The sequence below is a fragment of the Phytophthora cinnamomi genome, assembly GCF_018691715.1.
Source record: "Phytophthora cinnamomi strain GKB4 chromosome Unknown Contig1, whole genome shotgun sequence".
In the NCBI taxonomy this organism is placed as follows: Eukaryota; Oomycota; class Peronosporomycetes; order Peronosporales; family Peronosporaceae; genus Phytophthora; species Phytophthora cinnamomi.
The window spans coordinates 147,987-163,603 of NW_027150934.1; the positions used below are offsets into that span (position 1 = coordinate 147,987).

The 15,617-nt window shown below is 56.3% G+C and overlaps 9 protein-coding genes across 9 annotated transcripts; 5 read left to right on the plus strand and 4 right to left on the minus strand.

Moving 5' to 3' along the window:
• Positions 1-210: 210 nt before the first annotated feature.
• Positions 211-1,893, plus strand: IUM83_06212 (Integrase catalytic core protein; the record flags this gene model as incomplete). The annotated part of the gene is made up of 1 exon (XM_067930398.1): positions 211-1,893. One exon carries the CDS (start codon positions 211-213, stop codon positions 1,891-1,893), a length of 1,683 nt encoding a protein of 560 aa, XP_067800358.1.
• A 286-nt stretch (positions 1,894-2,179) lies between these two features.
• IUM83_06213 (Retrovirus-related Pol polyprotein from transposon TNT 1-94) lies at positions 2,180-3,616 on the minus strand (the record flags this gene model as incomplete). The annotated part of the gene is made up of 2 exons (XM_067930399.1): positions 2,180-2,439; positions 2,527-3,616. 2 exons carry the CDS (start codon positions 3,614-3,616, stop codon positions 2,180-2,182), a joined length of 1,350 nt encoding a protein of 449 aa, XP_067800511.1.
• Positions 3,617-3,637: 21 nt separating this feature from the next.
• On the minus strand, positions 3,638-6,187 carry IUM83_06214 (Copia protein; the record flags this gene model as incomplete). Its single annotated transcript, XM_067930400.1, has 3 exons — positions 3,638-4,397; positions 4,469-4,805; positions 4,870-6,187. The coding sequence occupies 3 exons, from the start codon at positions 6,185-6,187 to the stop codon at positions 3,638-3,640; spliced, it is 2,415 nt and encodes an 804-aa protein (XP_067800320.1).
• Positions 6,188-6,627: 440 nt separating this feature from the next.
• On the minus strand, positions 6,628-7,962 carry IUM83_06215 (Retrovirus-related Pol polyprotein from transposon TNT 1-94; the record flags this gene model as incomplete). The annotated part of the gene is made up of 2 exons (XM_067930401.1): positions 6,628-6,967; positions 7,049-7,962. 2 exons carry the CDS (start codon positions 7,960-7,962, stop codon positions 6,628-6,630), a joined length of 1,254 nt encoding a protein of 417 aa, XP_067800319.1.
• Positions 7,963-7,983: 21 nt separating this feature from the next.
• Positions 7,984-8,697, minus strand: IUM83_06216 (putative integrase; the record flags this gene model as incomplete). Its single annotated transcript, XM_067930402.1, has 1 exon — positions 7,984-8,697. The coding sequence occupies one exon, from the start codon at positions 8,695-8,697 to the stop codon at positions 7,984-7,986; it is 714 nt and encodes a 237-aa protein (XP_067800322.1).
• A 308-nt stretch (positions 8,698-9,005) lies between these two features.
• On the plus strand, positions 9,006-10,326 carry IUM83_06217 (Copia protein; the record flags this gene model as incomplete). Its single annotated transcript, XM_067930403.1, has 2 exons — positions 9,006-9,282; positions 9,389-10,326. The coding sequence occupies 2 exons, from the start codon at positions 9,006-9,008 to the stop codon at positions 10,324-10,326; spliced, it is 1,215 nt and encodes a 404-aa protein (XP_067800321.1).
• A 65-nt stretch (positions 10,327-10,391) lies between these two features.
• IUM83_06218 (putative integrase) lies at positions 10,392-11,555 on the plus strand (the record flags this gene model as incomplete). Its single annotated transcript, XM_067930404.1, has 1 exon — positions 10,392-11,555. The coding sequence occupies one exon, from the start codon at positions 10,392-10,394 to the stop codon at positions 11,553-11,555; it is 1,164 nt and encodes a 387-aa protein (XP_067800324.1).
• A 21-nt stretch (positions 11,556-11,576) lies between these two features.
• IUM83_06219 (Integrase catalytic core protein) lies at positions 11,577-12,467 on the plus strand (the record flags this gene model as incomplete). Its single annotated transcript, XM_067930405.1, has 1 exon — positions 11,577-12,467. One exon carries the CDS (start codon positions 11,577-11,579, stop codon positions 12,465-12,467), a length of 891 nt encoding a protein of 296 aa, XP_067800323.1.
• A 328-nt stretch (positions 12,468-12,795) lies between these two features.
• On the plus strand, positions 12,796-15,300 carry IUM83_06220 (Copia protein; the record flags this gene model as incomplete). The annotated part of the gene is made up of 1 exon (XM_067930406.1): positions 12,796-15,300. One exon carries the CDS (start codon positions 12,796-12,798, stop codon positions 15,298-15,300), a length of 2,505 nt encoding a protein of 834 aa, XP_067800499.1.
• Positions 15,301-15,617: the final 317 nt, after the last annotated feature.

Consider the following 15,617-nt stretch of genomic DNA (forward strand, 5'->3'; position numbering starts at 1 on the left):
CCCAAGTGACCTTCCTCGCCTCGCCCCAAGACTCGGCGGTGTCAACGACCAAGTCTCCAAGTGCAAGACCCAACTGCGACCTTCTTCAGGTTATGAGCCCAAGCGCCATGTCCTCTGTCCAAGACACCAAGATCTCCATCGACAAGCTCAACGGCGCCAACTATGTCACGTGCATAGTTGTCGCCGTACTGCGGAAAATCGGGGCACGTCATGGAAAAGTGCTGGACCAAGCAGAAGGAAGAGAATCGAGGTGCACGACGTGGCCGGTTTGGTCGCGGTGCGAACAACGTCCAGTGGCGTGACGACAGCGATGACGACTGCGTCGCGTTCGCGGTCTCTATGGAGTGTGGAGTCTCCAGGACCAACAAGTTTCAAGGCTCATGGGCGATCGACAGTGGTGCCACGCACCACATCTGCAACGACAAGACCAAGTTTGTCGACATCAAGGTGTGCGACGAAGGTGAACTCACGGTCGCCAACGGCAACACGGCCAAGATCATGGGAGTCGGGACGGTCATGCAGCGGGTCACTTTGCCCAACGGCAAGGAACGCGACATCCGCATTCAAGATGCACTTTACGTGCCAAGCATGAACAAGAACCTGCTTTCGGTGCCGCAGATCAACCGAAGCGGACTGTTCAAGGTGGTGTTTGATGGTGCTGAAATGCACATCGCACAGAAGAAGTCGAAGAAAATCGTGGCTTCCGCGGACCTGATCGACGGTCTCTACTGGCTCCGAGTCCCAAGCTGCGCTGCGAATTCGGTGCCCAAGGCGTCGGTCAACGCGGTGGATCTTCATGCGCGTTTGGGTCACGCGCCGAATGACGTTCTTCGGAAGATGGTCTCAAGTGGCATGGTGACGGGTGCGAAAATGCCGACATCGTCGAAGAAGTCAAGCCAATGTCGTGGGTGCCAACAAGGGAAAATGGTGCAAAAGCCCTTCCCAAGCAACCCGAACAAGCGCAAGTACAAGCCATTCGAGTTCCTCCACTTCGACATTTGCGGACCCATGGAGGAAGAGTCGCTGGGTGGCAGCCGCTACCTGCTGCTCATCACGGACGAAGCCAGCGGCTGCATGTCGGGATTCTGTCTGCGAGCCAGGTCGGAGAGTGAAGGCTGCTTGCGCCGATTCATCACCAAGGTGGAGAAGCAATTCGATGCCAGGGTGAAGTTCGTGCGCCATGACGGAGCCAAGGAGTTCGCGACCAATTCGCTCTTGGCGTACTACGAAGACCACGGCATCGAAGTGCAGCCCACGGTTCGGTATGCGCACCAAACCAACGCGACGGCTGAACGTGCCAACCGAACCATCGTGACCATCGGCCGCAGCATGCTTCACTACGCCGGGTTGGACAAGACGTTCTGGGCGGAAGCAGCGATGACGGCGATCTACATCAAGAATCGTCTGCCGTCACCCAAGTCGCCCGACAAAACTCCGTTCGAGACCGTCTACAAGTCCAAGCCCAACGTCAAGCACATGCGGATCTTCGGGTGCAAGGCCTACGTTTTGACGCCGAAGGAGAAGCGACTCAAGTGGGACCCGAAAGCTCGTGAAGGAATTTTCATGGGTTACGAGGAGCGTTCCAAGGCGTATCGAGTTTATGACATCGAGGCGGGGCAGGTGGTCATCTCTCGCGATGTCACATTCGATGAGTCAAGCTTCGATGACTCCAAGGCTGCTGATGGTGAAGAAGTCAACCGACTTACCGACGTTTTCGACGACATGCAAGTCTCCGACGACTCCGGCACAAGGGTGTTCACGCAGGCGGGGAAGCGCAAATCGCGTCCGGACAACCAAGATCGCGACAATGTTCGGCGTCCTCGTCGCAGCGCTGGACTCGAAGAAGCTGAAGAAGGTCGTACTGGGATCTTGCACTGGTTCACTTGGTCGTAGACACCGCCGAGGCTTGGGGCGAGGCGAGGAAGGTCACTTGGGGGGTTGAATCGAAATTCAGAAGTGATTGGATTGTTGGAGCTTACACCCTAGGCTAGTGCTAAAGACACGCGGCCGTGCGTCCTATCAACTAGTGCGTCTAATCAACCATCATTCTACACTACTCGTCCAATCAACCTACTCGTCTAATCAACGTGTGGTCGTATTGGACCGGTTCGGTTAACCGGTTCGGGTACCTCGGAACTGGTACAGTGTACCAAGGTTCAGAACCCTGCAACACGCCCCCTCAATGCGAACACGCGTGAACGCCGAGCGCAGCCGCCAAGTCCTTGTGGCGTGGTCCGGCGAGTCCCTTGGTCATGATGTCGGCCAGCATGGTGGCAGTCTCGCAGTACTCGACGATCACTTCGCCGCGCTTGACTTCGTCGCGGATGTGATGGTACTTGATGTCGATGTGCTTGGCAGGACCATGGTTGACGGGGTTCTTGGTCATCTTGATGCACGACTGGTTGTCTTCGAAAATCTTCAACTCTGGCGTGATTCCGCCTGCAGCAACCAGGATCTCGCACAGCAGCTTGTGCACTCACTTGCCTTCTTGAATCGCCAAACTCAGTGCGATGTACTCGGCCTCACTTGTCAAGAGTGACACACTTGATTGCTTCTTGGAACCCCATGAGATCGGTCCGCCGGCGACTTGGAACAGGTAGCCCGACGTAGACTTGCGATCACTAAGATCACCAGCCCAGTCGGCATCCGAGTAACCTTGAAAGTCGATGTCCTTGCCCGGCGAGAAGCGGATTCCGTGCGACTTGGTCCCTTGAAGGTAGCGGAAGATGCGCTTGACTGCAATCCAGTGCTCGACTTGCGGGTTCTCCATGAAGCGTGACACGTAGCCAACTGCGAACGCAATGTCCGGGCGAGTCGATGTCATCAAGTGCATGAGTGCACCGACAGCCTCGCGAAATGGCGCGTCCAACTTGGTCATGGCGTCGCTTGAAACTAGCTTCATGCTGATGTCGACCGAGCTTGCAGCGGGTTTGCAGTCTTGCATGCCGAAGCGCTCCAGGATGTCGTTGACGTAGCGAGCTTGGCTCAGCGTAACACTGCCATCCGCGTTGTCGACCACCTCGATCCCGAGGATGAAGGAACACTTGCCACTGTCGGTCATCTCGAACCGCGACTTGAGTTGGCGCTTGACTTCCGCGATCATTTCCGCTGAGCTTCCGGTCACCAAGACGTCGTCCACGTAGACCAGCAGCATAACGCATTCGCCGTCGACGACCTTGATGTAGAGGCATGGGTCGTAGCTTGATACGCGAAATCCGATGGAGCGCACATACTCGTCGAAGGTCTCGTTCCACACTCGCGAAGCTTGCTTGAGCCCGTAAATCGCCTTGAGCAGTTCCACGCAGTCGAAACCGTCGTCCAGTTCCACGCCTTCAGGCACGCTACAGAACACCTTCTCCTTCATCAAGCCGTACAGGAACGCAGTCACCACGTCGAGCTGGTCCATCGGCCATCCGAAGTACTTGGCAACCGCAATGATCATTCGCAGCGTGACGTACTTCACGACGGGCGAAAACGTCTCGGTGTAGTCGATGCCATACTTCTGCACGAAGCCTTTCGCGACGAGCCGAGCCTTGAACTTCTCGATCGATCCGTCCGCGTTGCACTTGATCTTGTACACCCACTTGGTACCGACTGCGCGCTGGTTGTTGGGCAGTTTGGCGGCGCGGAAAACATCTCACAGCCGCATTGACTTGAGTTCGGCGCGAATTGCCTTGCGCCACTGGACTTGGTCTGGTCCGTTCACAGCTTCTTGAAACGTCTTCGGCTCCGCGCTGTCACTTGCTTCCACAGCATTCGCACTTGCACGCCAGAACATGGGCGGAGTCGAGCCGTCTTCATCGTCTTCTTCGGATTTTTCTTCTTGCGCCGCTGTAGATTCACGTTGGGCTTCGTCTTCCGAGCGTCCAGGCGCACTTGCTTCTTCGAGTCCAGCACTGCGACGAGGACGCCGAACATTGTCGCGATCTTGGTTGTCCGGACGCGATTTGCGCTTCCCCGCCTGCGTGAACACCCTTGTGCCGGAGTCGTCGGAGACTTGCATGTCGTCGAAAACGTCGGTAAGTCGGTTGACTTCTTCACCATCAGCAGCCTTGGAGTCATCGAAGCTTGACTCATCGAATGTGACATCGCGAGAGATGACCACCTGCCCCGCCTCGATGTCATAAACTCGATACGCCTTGGAACGCTCCTCGTAACCCATGAAAATTCCTTCACGAGCTTTCGGGTCCCACTTGAGTCGCTTCTCCTTCGGCGTCAAAACGTAGGCCTTGCACCCGAAGATCCGCATGTGCTTGACGTTGGGCTTGGACTTGTAGACGGTCTCGAACGGAGTTTTGTCGGGCGACTTGGGTGACGGCAGACGATTCTTGATGTAGATCGCCGTCATCGCTGCTTCCGCCCAGAACGTCTTGTCCAACCCGGCGTAGTGAAGCATGCTGCGGCCGATGGTCACGATGGTTCGGTTGGCACGTTCAGCCGTCGCGTTGGTTTGGTGCGCATACCGAACCGTGGCTGCACTTCGATGCCGTGGTCTTCGTAGTACGCCAAGAGCGAATTGGTCGCGAACTCCTTGGCTCCGTCATGGCGCACGAACTTCACCCTGGCATCGAATTGCTTCTCCACCTTGGTGATGAATCGGCGCAAGCAGCCTTCACTCTCCGACCTGGCTCGCAGACAGAATCCCGACATGCAGCCGCTGGCTTCGTCCGTGATGAGCAGCAAGTAGCGGCTGCCACCCAGCGACACTTCCTCCATGGGTCCGCAAATGTCGAAGTGGAGGAACTCGAATGGCTTGTACTTGCGCTTGTTCGGGTTGCTTGGGAAGGGCTTTTGCACCATTTTCCCTTGTTGGCACCCACGACACTGGCTTGACTTCTTCGACGATGTCGGCATTTTCGCACCCGTCACCATGCCGCGAGACCATCTTCCGAAGAACGTCATTCGGCGCGTGACCCAAACGCGCATGAAGATCCACCGCGTTGACCGACGCCTTGGGCACCGAATTCGCAGCGCAGCTTGGGACTCGGAGCCAGTAGAGCCCGTCGATCAGGTCCGCGGAAGCCACGATTTTCTTCGACTTCTTCTGTGCGATGTGCATTTCAGCACCATCAAACACCACCTTGAACAGTCCGCTTCGGTTGATCTGCGGCACCGAAAGCAGGTTCTTGTTCATGCTTGGCACGTAAAGTGCATCTTGAATGCGGATGTCGCGCTCCTTGCCGTTGGGCAAAGTGACCCGCTGCATGACCGTCCCGACTCCCATGATCTTGGCCGTGTTGCCGTTGGCGACCGTGAGTTCACCTTCGTCGCACACCTTGATGTCGACAAACTTGGTCTTGTCGTTGCAGATGTGGTGCGTGGCACCACTGTCGATCGCCCATGAGCCTTGAAACTTGTTGGTCCTGGAGACTCCACACTCCATAGAGACCGCGAACGCGACGCAGTCGTCATCGCTGTCGTCACGCCACTGGACGTTGTTCGCACCGCGACCAGACCGGCCACGTCGTGCACCTCGATTCTCTTCCTTCTGCTTGGTCCAGCACTTTTCCATGACGTGCACCGATTTTCCGCAGTACATGCAGTGGAGACTTTCACGCTCGGCATTGAAGGCCCTCGCAGCGTCTTCAATCTTCACCTGAGCCGTCTTCTCGCCCTGCCGCTTGATGTGCTCATTCGTGAGCACCTTGATCCCATCTTGAGTGCGCAGCTCTGCGTTGCTCATCTCCAAGTGGAGAACGACGTTCTCGAAACTCTTGGGCAGACTCCTGAGCAAGCAGATCGCCACGTCTTCATCCTCCATCTTGGCGCCGATGTTGCTGAGCTTGGCGCTGATGTTGAGGACTTCATTGCAATGATGAAGCACATTGCCGCCTTCTGCCATCTCCATGCTGAAGAGCTGGCGCTTCAGGGAGATGCGTCCAGCCTTCTGCGACCCCCCGTAGAGCGAACGCAGTCGCGTCCAGGCCACCCACGCTTCCTCGCAGTCGTCGACCACATGATGGTAGTCAGCATCCATGTGGAGCAACATCAGGCCGAACGCGATGTTGCTCGACTTGACGTAGTCGTCCTTGGCCCTCGTGTCCGCGAAGCTTGGTTTCGTCTCGCGGTTCACGACGCTCCACACCGACTTGGTCAGGAACACGCCACGCATGTAGCGGTTCCACGTGACATAGTTGTCGCCGTTGAACTTGTCGATGGAGATCTTGGTGTCTTGGACAGAGGACATGGTGCTTGGGCTCATAACCTGAAGAAGGTCGTAGTTGGGTCTTGCACTGGTTCACTTGGTCGTAGACACCGCCGAGGCTTGGGGCGAGGCGAGGAAGGTCACTTGGGGGGTTGAATCGAAATTCAGAAGTGATTGGATTGTTGGAGCTTACACCCTAGGCTAGTGCTAAAGACACGCGGCCGTGCGTCCTATCAACTAGTGCGTCTAATCAACCATCATTCTACACTGCTCGTCCAATCAACCTACTCGTCTAATCAACGTGTGGTCGTATCGGACCGGTTCGGGTACCTCGGAACTGGTACAGTGTACCAAGGTTCAGTACCCTGCAACACGCCCCCTCAATGCGAACACGCGTGAACGCCGAGCGCAGCCGCCAAGTCCTTGTGGCGTGGTCCGGCAAGTCTCTTGGTCATGATGTCGGCCAGCATGGTGGCAGTCTCTCAGTACTCGACGATCACTTCGCCGCGCTTGACTTCGTCGCGAATGTGATGGTACTTGATGTCGATGTGCTTGGCAGGACCATGGTTGACGGGGTTCTTGGTCATCTTGATGCACGACTGGTTGTCTTCGAAAATCTCCAACTCGGGCGTGACTTCGCTTGCAGCAACCAGGATCTCGCACAGCAGCTTGTGCACCCACTTGCCTTCTTGAATCGCCAAACTCAGTGCGATGTACTCGGCCTCACTTGTCGAGAGTGACACACTTGATTGCTTCTTGGAACCCCATGAGATCTGTCCGCCGGCGACTTGGAACAGGTAGCCCGACGTAGACTTGCGATCACTAAGATCACCAGCCCAGTCGGCATCCGAGTAACCTTGAAAGTCAATGTCCTAGCCCGGCGAAAACCGGATTCCGTGTGACTTGGTCCCTTGAAGGTAGCGGAAGATGCGCTTGACCGCAATCCAGTGCTCGACTTGCGGGTTCTCCATGAAGCGTGACACGTAGGCGATAGCGAACGCAATGTCCGGGCGAGTCGATGTCATCAAGTGCATGAGTGCACCGACAGCCTCGCGAAATGGCGCGTCCAACTTGGTCAGGGCGTCGCTTGAAACTAGCTTCATGCTGATGTCGACCGGACTTGCAGCGGGTTTGCAGTCTTGCATGCCGAAGCGCTCCAGGATGTCGTTGACGTAGCGAGCTTGGCTCAGCGTAACACTGCCATCCGCGTTGTCGACCACCTCGATCCCGAGGATGAAGGAGCACTTGCCACTGTCGGTCATCTCGAACCGCGACTTGAGTCGGCGCTTGGCTTCCGCGATCATATCAGCTGAGCTTCCGGTCACCAAGACGTCGTCCACGTAGACCAGCAGCATAACGCATTCGCCGTCGACGACCTTGATGTAGAGGCATGGGTCGTAGCTTGATACGCGAAATCCGATGGAGCGCACATACTCGTCGAAGGTCTCGTTCCACACTCGCGAAGCTTGCTTGAGTCCGTAAATCGCCTTGAGCAGTTCCACGCAATCGAAACCGTCGTCCAGTTCCACGCCTTCAGGCACGCTGCAGAACACCTTCTCCTTCATCAAGCCATACAGGAACGCAGTCACCACGTCGAGTTGGTCCATCGGCCATCCGAAGTACTTGGCAACCGCAATGATCATTCGCAGCGTGACGTACTTGACGACGGGCGAAAACGTCTCGGTGTAGTCGATGCCATACTTCTGCACGAAGCCTTTCGCGACGAGCCGAGCCTTGAACTTCTCGATCGATCCGTCCGCGTTGCACTTAATCTTGTACACCCACTTGGTTCCGACTGCGCGCTGGTTGTTGGGCAGTTTGGCGGCGCGGAAAACATCTCACAGCCGCATTGACTTGAGTTCGGCGCGAATTGCCTTGCGCCACTGGACTTGGTCTGGTCCGTTCACAGCTTCTTGAAACGTCTTCGGCTCCGCGCTGTCGCTTGCTTCCACAGCATTCGCACTTGCACGCCAGAACATGGGCGGAGTCGAGCCGTCTTCGTCATCTTCTTCCGATTTTTCTTCTTGCGCCGGCGTAGATTCACGTTGGTCTTCATCTTCCGAGCGTCCAGGCGCACTTGCTTCTTCAAGTCCAGCGCTACGACGAGGACGTCGAACGTTGTCGCGATCTTGGTTGTCCGGACGCGATTTGCGCTTCCCCGCCTGCGTGAACACCCTTGTGCCGGAGTCATCGGAGACTTGCATGTCGTCGAAAACGTCCGTAAGTCGGTTGACTTCTTCACCATCCGCAGCCTTGGAGTCGTCGAAGCTTGACTCATCGAATGTGACATCGCGAGAGATGACCACCTGCCCCGCCTCGATGTCATAAACTCGATACGCCTTGGAACGCTCCTCGTAACCCATGAAAATTCCTTCACGAGCTTTCGGGTCCCACTTGAGTCGCTTCTCCTTCGGCGTCAAAACGCAGGCCTTGCACCCGAAGATCCGCATGTGCTTGACGTTGGGCTTGGACTTGTAGACGATCTCGAACGGCGTTTTGTCGGGCGACTTGGGTGATGTTGCAGGGTACTGAACCTTGGTACACTGTACCAGGTCCGAGGTACCCGAACCGGTTAACCGAACCGGTCCAATACGACCACACGTTGATTAGACGAGTAGGTTGATTGGACGAGCAGTGTAGAATGATGGTTGATTAGACGCACTAGTTGATAGGACGCACGGCCGCGTGTCTTTAGCACTAGCCTAGGGTGTAAGCTCCAACAATCCAATCACTTCTGAATTTCGATTCAACCCCCCAAGTGACCTTCCTCGCCTCGCCCCAAGCCTCGGCGGTGTCTACGACCAAGTGCACCAGTGCAAGATCCCAGTACGACCTTCTTCAGGTTATGAGCCCAAGCACCATGTCCTCTGTCCAAGACACCAAGATCTCCATCGACAAGTTCAACGGCGACAACTACGCCACGTGGAACCGCTACATGCGTGGCGTGTTCCTGACCAAGTCGGTGTGGAGCGTCGTGAACCGCGAGACGAAACCAAGCTTCGCGGACACGAGGGCCAAGGACGACTACGTCAAGTCGAGCAACATCGCGTTCGGCCTGATGTTGCTCCACATGGATGCTGACTACCATCATGTGGTCGACGACTGCGAGGAAGCGTGGGTGGCCTGGACGCGACTGCGTTCGCTCTACGGGGGGCGCAGAAGGCTGGACGCATCTCCTGAAGCGCCAGCTCTTCAGCATGGAGATGGCAGAAGGCGGCAATGTGCTTCATCATTGCAATGAAGTCCTCAACATCAGCGCCAAGCTCAGCAACATCGGCGCCAAGATGGAGGATGAAGACGTGGCGATCTGCTTGCTCAGGAGTCTGCCCAAGAGTTTCGAGAACGTCGTTCTCAACTTGGAGATGAGCAACGCAGAGCTGCGCACTCAAGATGTGATCAAGGTGCTCACGAATGAGCACATCAAGCGGCAGGGCGAGAAGACGGCTCAGGTGAAGATTGAAGACGCTGCGAGGGTCTTCAATGCCGAGCGTGAAAGTCGCCACTGCACGTACTGCGGAAAATCGGGGCACGTCGTGGAAAAGTGCTGGACCAAGCAGAAGGAAGAGAATCGAGGTGCACGACGTGGCCGGTCTGGTCGCGGTGCGAACAACGTCCAGTGGCGTGACGACAGCGATGACGACTGCGTCGCGTTCGCGGTCTCTATGGAGTGTGGAGTCTCCAGGACCAACAAGTTTCAAGGCTCATGGGCGATCGACAGTGGTGCCACGCACCACATCTGCAACGACAAGACCAAGTTTGTCGACATCAAGGTGTGCGACGAAGGTGAACTCACGGTCGCCAACGGCAACACGGCCAAGATCATGGGAGTCGGGACGGTCATGCAGCGGGTCACTTTGCCCAACGGCAAGGAGCGCGACATCCGCATTCAAGATGCACTTTACGTGCCAAGCATGAACAAGAACCTGCTTTCGGTGCCGCAGATCAACCGAAGCGGACTGTTCAAGGTGGTGTTTGATGGTGCTGAAATGCACATCGCACAGAAGAAGTCGAAGAAAATCGTGGCTTCCGCGGACCTGATCGACGGCTCTACTGGCTCCGAGTCCCAAGCTGCGCTGCGAATTCGGTGTCCAAGGCGTCGGTCAACGCGGTGGATCTTCATGCGCGTTTGGGTCACGCGCCGAATGACGTTCTTCGGAAGATGGTCTCAAGTGGCATGGTGACGGGTGCGAAAATGCCGACATCGTCGAAGAAGTCAAGCCAATGTCGTGGGTGCCAACAAGGGAAAATGGTGCAAAAGCCCTTCCCAAGCAACCCGAACAAGCGCAAGTACAAGCCGTTCGAGTTCCTCCACTTCGACATTTGCGGGCCCATGGAGGAAGAGTCGCTGGGTGGCAGCCGCTACCTGCTGCTCATCACGGACGAAGCCAGCGGCTGCATGTCGGGATTCTGTCTGCGAGCCAGGTCGGAGAGTGAAGGCTGCTTGCGCCGATTCATCACCAAGGTGGAGAAGCAATTCGATGCCAGGGTGAAGTTCGTGCGCCATGACGGAGCCAAGGAGTTCGCGACCAATTCGCTCTTGGCGTACTACGAAGACCACGGCATCGAAGTGCAGCCCACGGTTCGGTATGCGCACCAAACCAACGCGACGGCTGAACGTGCCAACCGAACCATCGTGACCATCGGCCGCAGCATGCTTCACTACGCCGGGTTGGACAAGACGTTCTGGGCGGAAGCAGCGATGACGGCGATCTACATCAAGAATCGTCTGCCGTCACCCAAGTCGCCCGACAAAATTCCGTTCGAGATCGTTTACAAGTCCAAGTCCAACGTCAAGCACATGCGGATCTTCGGGTGCAAGGCCTACGTTTTGACGCCGAAGGAGAAGCGACTCAAGTGGGACCCGAAAGCTCGTGAAGGAATTTTCATGGGTTACGAGGAGCGTTCCAAGGCGTATCGAGTTTATGACATCGAGGCGGGGCAGGTGGTCATCTCTCGCGATGTCACATTCGATGAGTCAAGCTTCGATGACTCTGAGACTGCCGATGGTGAAGAAGTCAACCGACTTACGGACGTTTTCGACGACATGCAAGTCTCCGATGACTCCGGCACAAGGGAGTTCACGCAGGCGGGGAAGCGCAAATCGCGTCCGGACAACCAAGATCGCGACAATGTTCGACGTCCTCGTCGCAATGATGGGCTCGAAGAAGCAAGTGCGCCTGGACGCTCGGAAGACGAAGCCCAAAGTGAATCTACGGCGGCGCAAGAAGAAAAATCGGAAGAAGACGATGAAGACGGCTCGACCCCACCCATGTTCTGGCGTGCAAGTGCGAATGCTGTGGAAGCAAGTGACAGCGCGGAGCCGAAGACGTTTCAAGAAGCTGTGAACGGACCAGACCAAGTCCAGTGGCGCAAGGCAATTCGCGCCGAACTCAAGTCAATGCGGCTGTGAGGTGTTTTCCGCGCCGCCAAACTGCCCAACAACCAGCGCGCAGTCGGAACCAAGTGGGAGTACAAGATCAAGTGCAACGCGGACGGATCGATCGAGAAGTTCAAGGCTCGGCTCGTCGCGAAAGGCTTCGTGCAGAAGTATGGCATCGACTACACCGAGACGTTTTCGCCCGTGGTCAAGTACGTCACGCTGCGAATGATCATTGCGGTTGCCAAGTACTTCGGATGGCCGATGGACCAACTCGACGTGGTGACTGCGTTCCTGTACGGCTTGATGAAGGAGAAGGTGTTCTGTAGCGTGCCTGAAGGCGTGGAACTGGACGACGGTTTCGACTGCGTGGAACTGCTCAAGGCGATTTACGGACTCAAGCAAGCTTCGCGAGTTTGGAACGAGACCTTCGACGAGTATGTGCGCTCCATCGGTTTTCGCGTGTCAAGCTACGACCCATGCCTCTACATCAAGGTCGTCGACGGCGAATGCGTTCTGCTGCTGGTCTACGTGGACGACGTCTTGGTGACCGGAAGCTCAGCTGATATGATCGCGGAAGTCAAGCGCCAACTCAAGTCGCGGTTCGAGATGACCGACAGTGGCAAGTGCTCCTTCATCCTCGGGATCGAGGTGGTCGACAACGCGGATGGCAGTGTTACGCTGAGCCAAGCTCGCTACGTCAACGACATCCTGGAGCGCTTCGGCATGCAAGACTGCAAACCCGCTGCAAGTCCGGTCGACATCAGCATGAAGCTAGTCTCAAGCGACGCCATGACCAAGTTGGATGCGCCATTTCGCGAGGCCGTCGGTGCACTCATGCACTTGATGACATCGACTCGCCCGGACATTGCGTTCGCTGTCGGCTACGTGTCACGCTTCATGGAGAATCTGCAAGTCGAGCACTGGATTGTTGCAGGGTACTGAACCTTGGTACACTGTACCAGTTCCGAGGTACCCGAACCGGTTAACCGAACCGGTCCAATACGACCACACGTTGATTAGACGAGTAGGTTGATTGGACGAGCAGTGTAGAATGATGGTTGATTAGACGCACTAGTTGATAGGACGCACGGCCGCGTGTCTTTAGCACTAGCCTAGGGTGTAAGCTCCAACAATCCAATCACTTCTGAATTTCGATTCAACCCCCCAAGTGACCTTCCTCGCCTCGCCCCAAGCATCGGCGGTGTCTACGACCAAGTCTGCAAGTGCAAGACCCAACTACGACCTTCTTCAGGTTATGAGCCCAAGCACCATGTCCTCTGTCCAAGACACCAAGATCTCCATCGAAAACAAGTTCAACGGCGACAACTACGCCACGTGGAACCGCTACATGCGTGGCGTGTTCCTGACCAAGTCGGTGTGGAGCGTCGTGAACCGCGAGACGAAACCAAGCTTCGCGGACACGAGGGCCAAGGACGACTACGTCAAGTCGAGCAACATCGCGTTCGGCCTGATGTTGCTCCACATGGATGCTGACTACCATCATGTGGTCGACGACTGCGAGGAAGCGTGGGTGGCCTGGACGCGACTGCGTTCGCTCTACGGGGGGTCGCAGAAGGCTGGACGCATCTCCCTGAAGCGCCAGCTCTTCAGCATGGAGATGGCAGAAGGCGGCAATGTGCTTCATCATTGCAATGAAGTCCTCAACATCAGCGCCAAGCTCAGCAATATCGGCGCCAAGATGGAGGATGAAGACGTGGCGATCTGCTTGCTCAGGAGTCTGCCCAAGAGTTTCGAGAACGTCGTTCTCCACTTGGAGATGAGCAACGCAGAGCTGCGCACTCAAGATGTGATCAAGGTGCTCACGAATGAGCACATCAAGCGGCAGGGCGAGAAGACGGCTCAGGTGAAGATTGAAGACGCTGCGAGGGTCTTCAATGCCGAGCGTGAAAGTCTCCACTGCATGTACTGCGGAAAATCGGGGCACGTCGTGGAAAAGTGCTGGACCAAGCAGAAGGAAGAGAATCGAGGTGCACGACGTGGCCGGTCTGGTCGCGGTGCGAACAACGTCCAGTGGCGTGACGACAGCGATGACGACTGCGTCGCGTTCGCGGTCTCTATGGAGTGTGGAGTCTCCAGGACCAACAAGTTTCAAGGCTCATGGGCGATCGACAGTGGTGCCACGCACCACATCTGCAACGACAAGACCAAGTTTGTCGACATCAAGGTGTGCGACGAAGGTGAACTCACGGTCGCCAACGGCAACACGGCCAAGATCATGGGAGTCGGGACGGTCATGCAGCGGGTCACTTTGCCCAACGGCAAGGAACGCGACATCCGCATTCAAGATGCACTTTACGTGCCAAGCATGAACAAGAACCTGCGTTCGGTGCCGCAGATCAACCGAAGCGGACAGTTCAAGGTGGTGTTTGATGGTGCTGAAATGCACATCGCACAGAAGAAGTCGAAGAAAATCGTGGCTTCCGCGGACCTGATCGACGGTCTCTACTGGCTCCGAGTCCCAAGCTGCGCTGCGAATTCGGTGTCCAAGGCGTCGGTCAACGCGGTGGATCTTCATGCGCGTTTGGGTCACGCGCCGAATGACGTTCTTCGGAAGATGGTCTCAAGTGGCATGGTGACGGGTGCGAAAATGCCGACATCGTCGAAGAAGTCAAGCCAATGTCGTGGGTGCCAACAAGGGAAAATGGTGCAAAAGCCCTTCCCAAGCAACCCGAACAAGCGCAAGTACAAGCCGTTCGAGTTCCTCCACTTCGACATTTGCGGACCCATGGAGGAAGAGTCGCTGGGTGGCAGCCGCTACTTGCTGCTCATCACGGACGAAGCCAGCGGCTGCATGTCGGGATTCTGTCTGCGAGCCAGGTCGGAGAGTGAAGGCTGCTTGCGCCGATTCATCACCAAGGTGGAGAAGCAATTCGATGCCAGGGTGAAGTTCGTGCGCCATGACGGAGCCAAGGAGTTCGCGACCAATTCGCTCTTGGCGTACTACGAAGACCACGGCATCGAAGTGCAGCCCACGGTTCGGTATGCGCACCAAACCAACGCGACGGCTGAACGTGCCAACCGAACCATCGTGACCATCGGCCGCAGCATGCTTCACTACGCCGGGTTGGACAAGACGTTCTGGGCGGAAGCAGCGATGACGGCGATCTACATCAAGAATCGTCTGCCGTCACCCAAGTCGCCCGACAAAACTCCGTTCGAGATCGTCTACAAGTCCAAGCCCAACGTCAAGCACATGCGGATCTTCGGGTGCAAGGCCTACGTTTTGACGCCGAAGGAGAAGCGACTCAAGTGGGACCCGAAAGCTCGTGAAGGAATTTTCATGGGTTACGAGGAGCGTTCCAAGGCGTATCGAGTTTATGACATCGAGGCGGGGCAGGTGGTCATCTCTCGCGATGTCACATTCGATGAGTCAAGCTTCGACGACTCCAAGGCTGCGGATGGTGAAGAAGTCAACCGACTTACGGACGTTTTCGACGACATGCAAGTCTCCGATGACTCCGGCACAAGGGAGTTCACGCAGGCGGGGAAGCGCAAATCGCGTCCGGACAACCAAGATCGCGACAATGTTCGACGTCCTCGTCGCAATGATGGGCTCGAAGAAGCAAGTGCGCCTGGACGCTCGGAAGACGAAGCCCAAAGTGAATCTACGGCGGCGCAAGAAGAAAAATCGGAAGAAGACGATGAAGACGGCTCGACCCCATCCATGTTCTGGCAAAAGGAAGTTGGACTACGAGCTGTAAAGCTTGAAACACTTAAAGACGGCTTCGGGCCGAGATTGCAAAACCAAAAGTAAGATTGATTGAGTGAGTTTTAGCTTCTAGCCTGCCTACTATGCTCTCTTGTTGGCAAAAAGAAAAGCAAACATCTGTGGGAATCGAACCCACGACCTTCGAGTCAAAGACCCGGTACTAACCCACTAAGCAATACAGACTTGTGCAAAGTCATGGACTCCCTACTCCTACATATGCAAATACTATGCACCCACCCGCGCATCCACGCAGCTTGAACATCCAGACGCGCTCCCACGCGCTCGTCCTCATGCACACGCAGCCTGCGCGTCTCATCTTGAGCATTGGACGCCGCCACAAAGCCTCGCACACGCGCACACAC